The 13050-nt window shown below is 44.4% G+C and overlaps 1 protein-coding gene across 5 annotated transcripts in view; it reads left to right on the top strand.

Moving 5' to 3' along the window:
- The window catches only part of SSH2 (slingshot protein phosphatase 2), a 95941-nt gene that overhangs the window by 74265 nt on the left and 8626 nt on the right, over positions 1–13050 (top strand). For 3 of the 5 annotated variants that reach the window (XM_053457032.1, XM_053457029.1, XM_053457031.1), the window contains 7 exons: positions 2232–2296; positions 7496–7617; positions 10244–10312; positions 10898–10963; positions 11057–11251; positions 11733–11826; positions 12237–12365. In XM_053457032.1, coding sequence (XP_053313007.1) covers positions 2232–2296; positions 7496–7617; positions 10244–10312; positions 10898–10963; positions 11057–11251; positions 11733–11826; positions 12237–12365 — 740 coding nt within the window. The remainder of the gene's footprint in view (positions 1–2231; positions 2297–7495; positions 7618–10243; positions 10313–10897; positions 10964–11056; positions 11252–11732; positions 11827–12236; positions 12366–13050) is intronic. The other 2 variants (XM_053457033.1, XM_053457030.1) reach the window with 1 other exon arrangement.

Genomic DNA, 13050 nt, shown 5'->3' with positions numbered 1-13050 from the left:
AAGAATTCTGCACCCACTCGTAGCCACTTCAGTCTGAGTTATTTGCATTTCAGGCACCTGCTTGCATTGTTCTCAATCGCACTTGAATTTGCTTTCAGAAAGTGAAATAGTTCTGGTCGGTGAACCTGAACTTAATCTCACGATGTTGAACCAATGAAAATGATCATTTACAAATCTAATCTGGGCGTCCGTTCTGCGTATGCGAGTGTGTCGTTTGGGGATCTGGTCTCTTGTAGTCTGCATACGGTGCCTTAAGGACACGTAACCCCCCCCCCGCGCATTCACACAAACACACTACTTCTTTTGTGTATACGCAGCCGTTGTTTTACTCGTCCCCACCATGGCCGGTCAGCTGTTTAAGGAGTTGTTACAATCCACCTATGAAGATCGTATGGAAGTTTGTGTTAGGCTGCTGTGATCTAAGAGGAAGCTGTCATATCTCCTTACATTTTCTGCACTCCATTGTCCAATGCTGCCCCACCAATGAAGAATGCATATTACAATACTTAGTACTCGCATGCATTGGCCTGTAAGGGAAAAGTAATTACATTTAAGAGAAGATGCAGCAAACCCACGCTGTCTTCAGTCCCCTTCTTGCCATACCCTTTAGCAGCTGAAGCAGTCAATCAGTGGCATTAAAGCACTGCCATTAACATCGATAGGAGCACCTTCTTAACATGAGTGTGTGGGGGGTGTCTTGTTAGACTCCCAGAAACTCAAGTTGGCTGGCGGTGATTATTGCGCGTGTTTGATTTGGTAAACTGTTTGGCTACATGCATCTCCTGCAAGCTTAGGAGACTGGAGGAGAAAAGTGTGTATTATGGCCGGAGTGGCCCTTTACAAACCATCATGTTTTGTTATCCACTTAATGTTTCTGAGAACCTGGCATTACACATATGTTCAGCACACGTGATGTTTTGACATTCTGTGTTCAAACTATACATGTAATTATTTATGTGTAGAAAGGGATACATCTAACTTTAAAACAGCACTTTACTAGATGTATTTTGATTAAGGAGATCTTTAGTAAAACACATTTTGATGTAACTCCTTGTCGTGCTCGAGGGTGAGCCGGTATGTTTCCCATCCGTGTTGAATCCGGTGGCTTGGCTTTTAAAGCAGTGACAGGTGTGTCAGATACGTGGCCCTCTCTACTGTTCTGTTACAGAATAGTGTATTGTGATCCGTTTCAGGTCTTTCTTGACCGTATAATACCTCCCGCACTAAGCAATCATGTGGCCTGTTATTCACCGGCTGGTATAGTGGACGATTCTGGCCGGTGGTTAGGGTGGGACGTATCCAAACAAGAACCAGTTCTGCAAGCTGCCTGCTTATTTCTCTTTTGAAATATTGTGTTTCAAGGGCTCAATATACATATTATCTTTCTGGCCTGAAGGAATACAATTACATTAATATATAATCGGGTCCTTCACATAAAGGCAAGTGATATTTAAGTCTCTTTGTTAACTCATTGAATGCCAGTAAATGGGCACTGTTTTAGGTGTTGTAGAGTTAAAGCTTCAGCATGGTTAGGTTGGCGTGGGGGTCACCATAATTTCGGCAAAGAAGCTAAACGATGTTTAGACTTCTGGCAACTATGCTGCTGTGTTCGTCTCTGGGGAAGCCCTGAAAGATGAGTATCTCCATTAAAGGGGTGCTTTGGTGCCCCATCCGTCCCCACCAATAAAGAATGCGTATTACATTACTTTGTAAGTAGTCGACTTTAGGAGAAGCTGCAGCGCATCCCTCCTCTGCAGTCCAGTTCTGCTTGAAGCAACCAATCCGTGACTAATTGAAATCGACGGGCCTGCTTTCTGCGCATGCGTGCAGGGGGGTCTCTTTAGAGCTGGCCTGCTGTTAGCAGGAGATGTGCTCGTCCATGCATTTGCAAGTAGGAGAAAATAAGAATTGATAGGGGACACCCGGCTGTGGTGGACCGTGTGTGTGGCTGCGGTGCCCCTTTAACTTGGTAAACATTAAACTTCTTCAATTGCAGATATAAAATCTTAGTAGCCAGCAGCTTTTGCCTTTGAAGTATGTCTACATGTGTGCGGAGTGCGACCCCGCATCGCCCCCTGATTATGCGTTCTAGAGCCTAGAACGCCACATTGGGTAAAAATATACCTTCAAAGACATGTACCCAACTCGCAGAAACGGTCCCAGACCTCTCCGCAAACTATCATTATGAGGGGTCAGTAGTAACATTACTCTGTTCTCTCTCGTCTTTGCAGGGGATCTCCAACAGCACCTGCAGGCCATGTTTACACTCCTCCGCCCTGAGGACAACATCCGGCTGGTGAGTACCAACACCCCAAATCATCTGCCCCTCCTCGTTTAATTCCCATCGCCGTGAATGAGACACCACTGTGTAAACGTATACTTAGACTTTTTTGTGAAGTTATAAGAAGGCTGGGGGATTTGCAGAAATGATTAAATGGGGTTCATGGATGAAACATTTTAACTGATTACCGTATTTGCTCGATTATAAGACGACCCTGATTATAAGACGACCCCCCAAAATCTGAATATTAATTTAGGAAAAAAATAAAAAGCCTGATTACAAGACGACCCTATAGGAAAAAAAGTTTTACTAGAAAATATTAATTCATGTAAACTATTTTTTTCATATTTAATAAAAGCTATGATTGAGAAAAATATTTTTTGTTTCATGTCCTTTAATTTGCTAATCTGCCCCCCAGTTATGCACATCTGCCCCCAGAAATGCCTTATACCCCCTATATGCCACTCTGCCTCCCTGATATGCTTTTACCCTCCTATATGCCACTCTGCCCATGATATGCCTTTTAACCCCCTATATGCCACTCTGGGGGGTTAAAAGGTATATCATGGGACAGAGTGGCATATAGGGGGTATAAGGCATTTCTAGAGGCAGAGTGGCATATAGGGGGACACTTACACACCCAGACACTAATTTACCCACTTACATACCAAGACACTTACATACCCACTGTGACACACATACCCAGACACTGATATACCCACTCAGACACACTTCCAAACCAAGACACGCACTAAAGCACTTCACTCACCGCGATGGCTCAGCAGGCGCTTAGTATACTGCGGCTCCCACGGCATTACGGCATGACGCGCTGTGACCCCGCTAGGCCCCGCCTCCTGCAGAGAATTAAAGCGGTAAATCTACCGGATCCGCCTTTGACTTTGGGACGGCACAGTGCCGCCCGGGTCCCACGGGGTCTTGCTTCTGGAGTGCCGTGCCAAGATCAATTATTTCCCTCAACCGGCTCTGCTCCCCGGCAGTGGGCCGGCTATCGCGGCGCTGAGGAGGCGTCCCCCATGCTGAGAGCACACTATGCAGATAAAGGTACGCTGCAGCCCGCGCTTTCACGGCGCTCGCTGCTAGACGCCCGGTAGCAGCTGAGGTTACCAGACCGAAGGATCCAGATTCCCTGCAGCGCTGCAGGGAATCTGGATCTTAGTCTCATAGTCAGACCTCTGTTTGAGGTCTGATTAGAAGACGACCCCGATTACAAGACGAGGGGTATTTTTCAGAGCATTTGCTCTGAAAAAAACCTCGTCTTATAATCGAGCAAATACGGTAGTATGATGATGTAGTCCATGTAACATTATTGCGCAGAAACATTTTATATGTTCTACATGTAGCCAATAAAATGCTTATGTATGCACATCTAGAAACAACCCTACTCTGAAGCCGCACACAGGTTAAGGATCCTACGCTGAGACATGCAAATCATCAATATACTTTTTTATTTTTTAATTCCCATCTCAATTGCTACCATGTTTGCACTTGTCTAATTGCGTGAATCACAGCATTTTATATAGTTCACTTTGTTCGGGTAGACATTATATAGAAATGTTACCAATTTATTAAACTTGGTTCTTTAAGACGATGCAGGCGTTTGTCACACCTGTTCTGTGAATGGGCTCGTACTGGATCTTATTCATAGAGGGCTGGAATCCCTGCCTAAAGCGCCATCATACTGAAATAATCTCTCCTTATTAAAGAAATGCCTTTGAAGCTTCAGACTCACGTGGCAGGGTTGCGTTGGAACTTCACCGATACATAAACCTGCCCGAGGTTACGCAGACGTCTTGCAGCTGCTCGCGCGCTCTGTGGGATTTTCCTGCTGGCAATCGCAGATAACACGCCGTACCGGTGTTTTTACAGCAGCCATAACCACGGAGCTTATTTTTTTATTTATTTTGCTTTACAGAAAGGTGTGACAGCTGGTGATTGCAGCCCTGTGTGCTCAGCTGCCTTGACATGTGCTCCTCTGCGTGATAACAAGCCGTTTTATGACTGGCAAACACCGGGAAATTAGACCATAGTATTGATCAGCGATGGTCGGCGATCATTTCTTGGCAACGTGCCTGCAGAACGCTTGCTTTCACCTTTGTCGCTTACCCCTCCGCTGCCAATATGTCTGCGGGACTTTGGGGATGGTGGGCGTTGCAGATTTTGGGTGGCATATATTATAGACTTTGTTTGTATTCCTTTTGTTTGTAATAAGATATGTATAGATTCATCTGCTGTGAGTTTGTTTGCGGGTAGTAAGTGGGCATTTAGAAGCAGAGATGCTTGAATTAATGGGGAATGTTACAAATGGCCCTTTCATGCCCCGATAAATCACCACCTCGCTGTCCATGTCTAAGACGTGATCCCCAAGCCTGATGCCTCCGATGTGTGTGCGTGATAACATCTCTTCCTTTCACTTGTAAACCAGGCACATGTTTGATACATTGAGTCATTTCTCTGAGATCAGTGACTGTATTGTGTGGTTTGCTGAAAAAATGCTTACTTTTACAAATGAGAAGCAACTTTGTTGCGAGAGACACAACTTTTTTTGTCTTGAAATGCATTTCTTACAGCTGCAGTCTCTCTATGACCCCGGGTCACCAGTGTATTCGAGTCGGACTTGACCGCAGTCGGTAGGGGATGCGTTTCTAGCTGTGTGCCATCACCCCAGTGTTACTGGAAGGCTTTTGTGAACCTAACTTATGGGGGAAAAAGCCTTTGACATCTCCATTTGTTCCCCTCTGCTCCAGTATTAGGTTGCAAACTATTTTTATCCAAGTTAGTTATAAGTCTGACTTCAAATCTTTTGTGCAGGAGATGTTCACATGAAATGTTATCTAATCCAGATTACTTTGGGTTTGCCCCTTGGGACTGTACACCCCATTGTTTGGCTAGAGAAGGGTAGGCTGTGGTTGAATGGGAACTGCATGGATCTCACCATGTATATTGGAGGTAAGAGGGAGAGGAGGTGTTACAGCTTATTTATATATTTCTCCAACGAAGTACAGGAGGAAACTTTATTTCAAAGGAGGAGATCAAGGGGTTCAGGATTAAGAGGTCATCATCTAAAACTGGAGGGTCATAGGTTTAGATGGAATGTAAGGAAATTTTACTTTAATGAGAGGGTGGTAGATAAATGGAACAGGTTGCCATCAGTGCTAGAGGCCAATGCAGTGAGGGAATTTAGACATGCATAGAATAGACATAAATATATACTGAATTTAAAAGACCAAGGACTGATTAAGGGCTCTACATCAAGAAAAATGGGCAGATTAGATAGAAACATAGAACTTGACAGCAAATAAGAACTAACTAGAGTATCAAGACCGGTCCTTGAACCTGTACTTTAAGTACTATGAGAATTGTAGCGTAACTAGAAAGTGGTGCAATGTGCCGTACATATTGGATTGCAATGAGGGAAGCTGGCTCAAAAGACCGAAGAACGTCTGTACTGGTCATTGAATTACTGATCTTTTATAAAATCTAATCCCTCCCAGAAATGTAGCTACCAAACTCACCCAATGCCACATGTTACAAATATCTGCCACCTTATGGAGACACTGGCCTGATAATGATTCTTAATCCTTTTCCTACACAAATACAGATTCACCCCACCTTCTAAGAACTGTACCTACTCCTAGACTTCTGTAAATCTGTCCAAAGATATACTTTCTGTCTAAATAAAGAGATTGTGTTATCTCTCTGGTATATGCATGCTGCTGCACCTACCCCACCAGAAGTTGCCCCCGGGTCCAGCATTTACTCTCTTAGATAACAGATAATGTTAAACTACAGTTGTTGCGTTGCACTTCTAGAAGTCCCCAAGCTTTGGTTGGTGTTAAAGCCTTTGAGACCCCACGCCTGGCTCCGATGACTCCGCTCACCAATGTTTTTGTCCCTTCTAGCTTCCCGTTCTGTAAGTAATGCAGGGAATCCCAAGCCGGCTACATACGGTTTCCCGAAGTCTTGGCAGACTTACGGCAGCTTCTGTTCTTGCGCCGTCAGCCCTGACCGGGCACGCTTTGGCTGAGGCAGAGCTTAGCCAGCTGATGTCTTATGTTGAATGTGAGCAAACAATAGCTTGTAATCCCTGCGGCGTCCCCTCTGCAGATGTCCTCTTTGATATGGCACACAGTGTAACCAGCACTATAAATCTAGTTCTGAAGAGAGGAGTTGGTGTAGTTTACATGTAGACTGGGGTTACCTTTACAGTATTACCGTGTTAGATCCTGCAACCATGACCCGTAATGGAGTAAGGTCCACGTGGGATATCTAACGTTCCCTGCACCCCGTTATAGCTGAACCCTTTAACAGCACAGTATTGTTTTGGGTTATTTTAAGCAATTTGAGGTGAAGTGCGAGTCCCTCTAGACTATAAGCTTTCTAGATTGTGACAGTTCTAAGTCTACCTTCTGGATGTTTGTGCAAAAATAGTTGTATAAGCATCGGTGGCTTTCGTGTTCAATGTGTAACTTTTATGTTTTTAAGGAATGTGGTCCCGTTGAACACGCAGTTTTATGTACGAAGCAGTCACGGTGTAAATTGATAATATACCGTACTGCCTTTCATCAAGGTCGCACCTGGCTGACACAACCCGGCAAGGGTTGCATTTGAAAGACATCGGTGTCCTTTCTTGTGACCCGTCTAGAGAGTCGTGTGTGTTTCTTGGCATGCTTGGTGCACGAGATGTCTCTTAACACCCCAAACACTGACCTGGATAAACTGTCCTTGACGCTCAGCCCTGCTTTTTCTTCATTTGCAGCGGAGTAGAGCTTGAGGTTTATACGGACTTCATTCCTAATGCGCGTTTATTAACATCTGCCCTTTCATGCCGTGTTGGAGACACACGTGAGCGCGCCAGCTGTTCACGCACACCGCGGTTTGTCTGGAGTAATCCTGGTTTTGTGCAATAGAGGTGGGGCTGTCAGCTTTCTGATAAATTACTGCAGAGACGGAAATCTGCGGATTCCTGTAGCGATGGGACCCACGGAGGAGCTTGCGAGGGCTTACCAGTTCTGACTCATCCATGTATTTACAGTGGAGAAGGTGCGCTGGGCTCTCCGATGCAATATGAATGTATATAAGATAATATAAAATGTATAAGATGTGCAAAACACCTGTGATAATCCTGCAGCCTTTATTCCTTTAGCAGAATTGCTGAATATTTAGTGACCGCGCAATCTTTTTCTTCTTCCTAAGGCCGTGAAGTTGGAAAGCACCTGTCAGAACCGCACACGTTACATGGTCGTCGTTTCTACCAATGGAAGACAAGACACGGAGGAGAGCATCGTTCTAGGGATTGACTTCGCTTACAACGACAGGTACGGCGACCTTTTATTAGCATGCCGAGTAGCTGCTGTCTGTACGTCGCTGTTTTATCTTTAAAAACAATAATAATAATAAGAAGAATTGTCTGTTTTAATCTGGCTCGACCTTTGTTTCCATGTAACTACAGCCATCTAATATTTAGTTCCAATACTTACTGATATTGATACATTATTGTTTTATGGGGGTTTACACATAAATATTGAGCAGAATCCAATAAACTGTAGTATAACTATGCATTGTGAAGGGCCCCAGGGAATTGGTTTACGGGACCCTGTCCCCTAACACACTCTTACACATACACACACACACACTCTCTTACGCACACTCAGATTTAGTGTGATCTTTGATTATAGGAAGATAGAGCCCATTTCTCTACTTACTGGATTTCTGTTCATATTGTTCACATATTTTATTGCCTTGTCTCCCTTTTATTTGTCACTTTCTGCTTCCAACCCCCCCTTTTTTCTGGGGAATTGCTATGCCAGGAATCTCAAGCACAATGTTATTTGCAGGCAAGCAGTCGCGTTACTATGGAAAATATTTCTCTGCTAGTTTAGAAATCCCACCTATGTCTGGCGAAATATGTGCTCCCCTCCTGTCTCGGACACAAGATTGGCGTGTGAAGTTTCTTAACCCCCTTCATAGAGGAAGCAGCTTTTGATGTGCGTGTTTAAGCGTTACTCAATGTTGCCATTACCAGGAACTGCAGCCCCGTTCATGGTTAATGAACACACAAAATGTTTTGGTTGCACAAAGCAATGCAGGGCTTGATCTGGGAGTTTTTCCAAGGTTAAGCTCTGTCTCCTGCCAACATGCGCTACATACAGAGCGAGTATCTACATACATGTACCCTTACGTACAGAGCGAGTACACACACATGTACCCTTTCCTCCTGTCCTCTTTGTTTTGGTGAAAAAGCAGCTTAAAGTGTCTGCTGTCACATGAAAGAGACCGCCTGGGTTTACAGGGCTTCCAGTCGTGTTTGCAAAGTAGGACACAGCTGTGATGAGCGGCCATGCTTTGGCTTTGGTTCAGGTATTGTAACCCGGCCCCTCGGTTCGCGGTACAGTATGTCCAGCTATCACTTATCAAAGCATGCTGCCGTTTGTTTATGTAAGAATAGTTTTGAAGTTTTGGTATGTACCTTGCCTTTGTGGGGGTCTGACTCCCCACCAGCACCCACATTTACCGGCACGTCCATGACTGCTGCACGAGAGGTTTAGATTTCACGTTCTCAGCCCTGTCGGCCCGGCCGCTACAAATTCACGGTCCTTGGTGTTAAGCAGGACTTTGGGGAGAGCAGAGAGGAAACGGTTAACAGATCGTTCACCATGTATATTGAAAGTTAGTCCCTCAGTAAATTGTAGGAGGATGCTTGTCCCTTTACCAGTCAGATACGTAATATAAGTTGTTATATGTTTAACTGTTAAAGGGACAAGTGTCTTATTCTGCAGAATCTCCCCATGCAAGAGGGACAACGTGAACATTTAAAGAGACCACTGAGCTGTCGTGCATTAAAGTGTCCCTTTAAAGCCCCCCCCATTCTTCATGTTGGGCCGGTAAGGCAGCAGATATTCTGCCGAATGCAGCCTGGATGAGTCTTTTCATGCATTCGTCTTGCAGTAATTTAAGCTTCTATCCGATTCCGTGTTTTTGGCAGCAATATTATAAGTGCGAGATTAAACTAAACTGGCCCATAGCATCACATAGGCAGAAATCCAGTGTTTTTATCAATCCCTGCGGTATGTTGTGGGTTCACTACTGTAGTAAATAATAGGTGGAAGCGTTAATGCCGTCCTGTATATGTAGGGTCCTTTGTCTTGGTTGATGCATCTTCCTGGCGACACCATTACCAATTGGTTTGTCTTTTCAGTAATTCTAGAACGATCAAGTCTGCATCCCGTTCTAAATCAGACAACTTAATCTCAAATGGATCGAGATACATACATACATACATACATACATACATACATACATACATACACACACACGCACACACACACCATAGGTCGTGTGGTCTTAGCTGTGTCCTTTATGATGACAGATGTTTTAGCAAACAGGGCAAATACAGAACGCACAGAGACGGGTCCATTTTTAGCTCCATGGCTCGGGTTTCTTAGGCGTATGACCCTCAATATTTATGACACGTTTGTAGATGGGTTGCTAGGCTTCCTTAATCAGTTCTCACTAAAAATATCCCTCGTATGTAGTGGGACTTGATTCCATCCATGCGCAGTCCTGACCTGACTTCAGTTTAATGTCATCTGATGCAACTGCGGGGGAAATAAAGCCAATAAAATATGACATAAGTCCAGCGTCGTATGATTATGGTGTATGTTTTGTGTCTGTATTATCATGCATGTTTAGGGGTTTCTTTGTTCTTTCTGGGATCTTTAGGTATGAAGTGAATATGCATCCTTTCCTCAATACCAGTAAAATTACAGCTCGTCTGACGTTATTTATCAGCATTATGATTTCCATCATCTTTATCACTATTACTGCGTGTGATAATCTGGTTGGGGGGGTTCCTTTAGCTCCTGTGTGTAATCTGGTTGGGGGGTCCCTTTGGCTCCTGTGTGTAATCTGTTTGGGGTAACTATTTTTTCCCTTGTTTTTCAGCAGTACGTGCACAATGGGACTTGTTCTTCCTCTGTGGAGCGATACTCTCATTCATTTGGATGGCGATGGGTAAATATGATCCCTTTTCAGTAATGTTTAATCAAGTATCTATTGTAACATTCCATACGCACTCTGCCCTTTTACACCTTCCCCGTGAGCACAGCTCGGTGCTCTGCAGCGCCTCATGTGACCCCTGCCGTGTCCCGGCCTGTCCGCCACATACGGTTCCAGCATCCTTGTCAGTAAAGCTGAATAAACACAGCAATTATTGTATTGCAAAAGGCTTCTTCTCCACATGTCGGTTTGCATCACCGCTGTTTCCATCCCTTCCAAGTGTTTCTGTACCATCCAACAGTGACGTTAAATTGATAACTATAGGTGTGCCCAGATGATTTGGATGTACATTTGGGGCAATGTATTTCTTTTTAAATATTTAATTTCCTGGAAACCTTAACTGACAAGCATGTATTTAGTAGCATATTGTGTGCCAAATTCTGGCCCCCTCTCACCACCATATTTATTGTATGTATTTTTAGGCATCTGCGATGATTTGCGTATTCACCACGGAATGTTTCTCACGCTTATTAACAGTTGAAGCTGAAAATAAGTTAAGCTTAATAACTTTTTTTTTTTTTTTAAATAATTCTCTTGCAGGGGGTTTAGTGTTTCAACTGATAACAGAATTCACGTATTCAAGCCGGTATCCGTTCAAGCCATGTGGTAAGCCTTTCTTTTAGTCTTTCGTAATCTGTTTGCCAGATCTCTCTCTCGGGATTTTGAAATGCCATTTAATTCTTTAAATTGCTTTTGAAGGTCCGCACTGCAAAGTTTGCACAAGGCCTGCGAGGTAGCCCGTGCTAACAACTACTACCCCGGCAGCCTCTTCCTCACGTGGGTTAGTTACTATGAGAGCCACATCAACTCCGATCAGCTATCCGTCAATGAATGGAACGCAATGCAAGATGTCCAGTCCCACCGCTCGGACTCACCGGTGCTCTTTACAGACGTGTAAGTTACACCGTGACCTCCTGCGTAGTAAACCCCTGCGGTGATCAGCCCTACTGGTTAACTCGGGACTGGAGAGCCTGCTGTACTACACCTGCTAACAGGTCTATAGGTCTTGTAATGCCGATACTGCTTGAGGATAATGGGATTGTAGTCCAAGGACATGATTTAAGTAGCCAAGCTGCACGCCTCTATATTTTGTCCTGCGGGTGATTAGCCGTGCTATTTTTGCAGACAGCGATAAGGCGGCAGGCATCGGGCTCAGTGGAATGCTTGTGGTGTGGGGCTTCAATCCAGAACCATAAATGGACTCAAAGAGTTGATACTATCCCTGAAAAGGTAGAGGGGCAGAGAGGTCCTGATGAGTTCTAATGCAGATTTCTCTAGGAGAATGTGATTCTGGCGTGTACAGCATTCGCGTGACGTGTTATGCTGCCTCCAAAATAAAGTGTATTAAGTGCTGCAATTGTTTTTTTTTTTCCAGGCCGACAGAACGTGAACGCACAGAGCGTTTAATTAAAATTAAATTACGAGAAATCATGATGCAAAAAGACCTGGAAAATATTACGTCTAAGCAGGTGAGACAAGCCGCTGTTTCATTCCTCCAAGTGTGTATAAGCAGTACTGGTGCTAAGCTCGGCCCTTCTAGAGTCCAGGGTTCCTTGTGATCTCCTGATGATGTACCTCTCTCGATGATCCTCGGACTCGCTGGTTTTTGCTTAGCTTGAGGACTGAAGTTTGTTGTCGCTGTCTTCTGCAAAACTCTTTGATGCCCTTTAACGCTTGTATCTAATGACATGTGATGTGTTCCGGCAGCGTTCTGGACACACCTGGCTTAGTGCGTCCAGTGTGTGAAGCATTAACATGTTACCCGGGATGCCAATAAGCCAAGCGCCCAATACTGATGTGAAGTCCGCGCCAGATGATTCTCATCTGCTCTTATTTATTATCCAGGGGCTTTTCTTACCGTTGTCCTGTTCCCTTTTAGATACGGACGGAGCTGGAGATGCAGATGGTGTGTAACCTGAGGGAGTTTAAAGAGTTTATTGACAACGAAATGATTGTGATCTTGGGCCAGATGGATAGCCCCACGGAAATCTTCGACCACGTGTACTTGGTAAGCGTCCTGTTATTACCTGTGTCGTCATTCACTTTGGAAAGTTTTTAAAAAGGTGTCCAGCCTTGCCTTTTGAGGTTTCTGTTCAGGCACGTTCGACATCAGTGCGTGACATGAAGAAATATTTCACCGAGATGAGTTATGCAAAACGCCTGACCTGGGCGTTCAAACCTACAGCCGCCGTTAATATCCAAGTCTTATTCCGTGTCCTTCACCCCGGGGAAACAGATCTTTCTGTACGATATGGGAGGTGAAGCCAAGGATTCTATCAAACTGTACAGCATGCGCAAAACATATAAAAAAAAAAAAAATCATATGCAATGTGATGCACAAAAAACTTACAGGTGACTAATCGAGTCACAATGCCTTATATTAATAAAGCTCTAAATGTGGAGAAATCGTAGGAACGTATCACCGGTGTGTATTTATATATAATGTATGTATAAGTGATCGGATGCTGTGCGTGCATATACACTCACGCATACACATTTTGTCCTTTTACTGTAAATGTAGGGTAGCAGAAATGGCCGCAGCTCAGGTGGCTTCACTCTTTTGAGCGGGGCCTGTGGCTTGTTACATTACTCAGGAGGGCATTTACATTTCATGCAGCCGTTTGGAAGCTGTGTGGGGTTAATGGCGGTCGATCATCAGAGCCCCATGAGCGGCTGAATTAATGTTGGGTACG

Source organism: Spea bombifrons, chromosome 2 (genome assembly GCF_027358695.1).
Source record: "Spea bombifrons isolate aSpeBom1 chromosome 2, aSpeBom1.2.pri, whole genome shotgun sequence".
In the NCBI taxonomy this organism is placed as follows: Eukaryota; Metazoa; Chordata; class Amphibia; order Anura; family Pelobatidae; genus Spea; species Spea bombifrons.
Note: the sequence above shows the minus strand (reverse complement) of the source record. Positions and strands in the feature narration are given on the sequence as shown.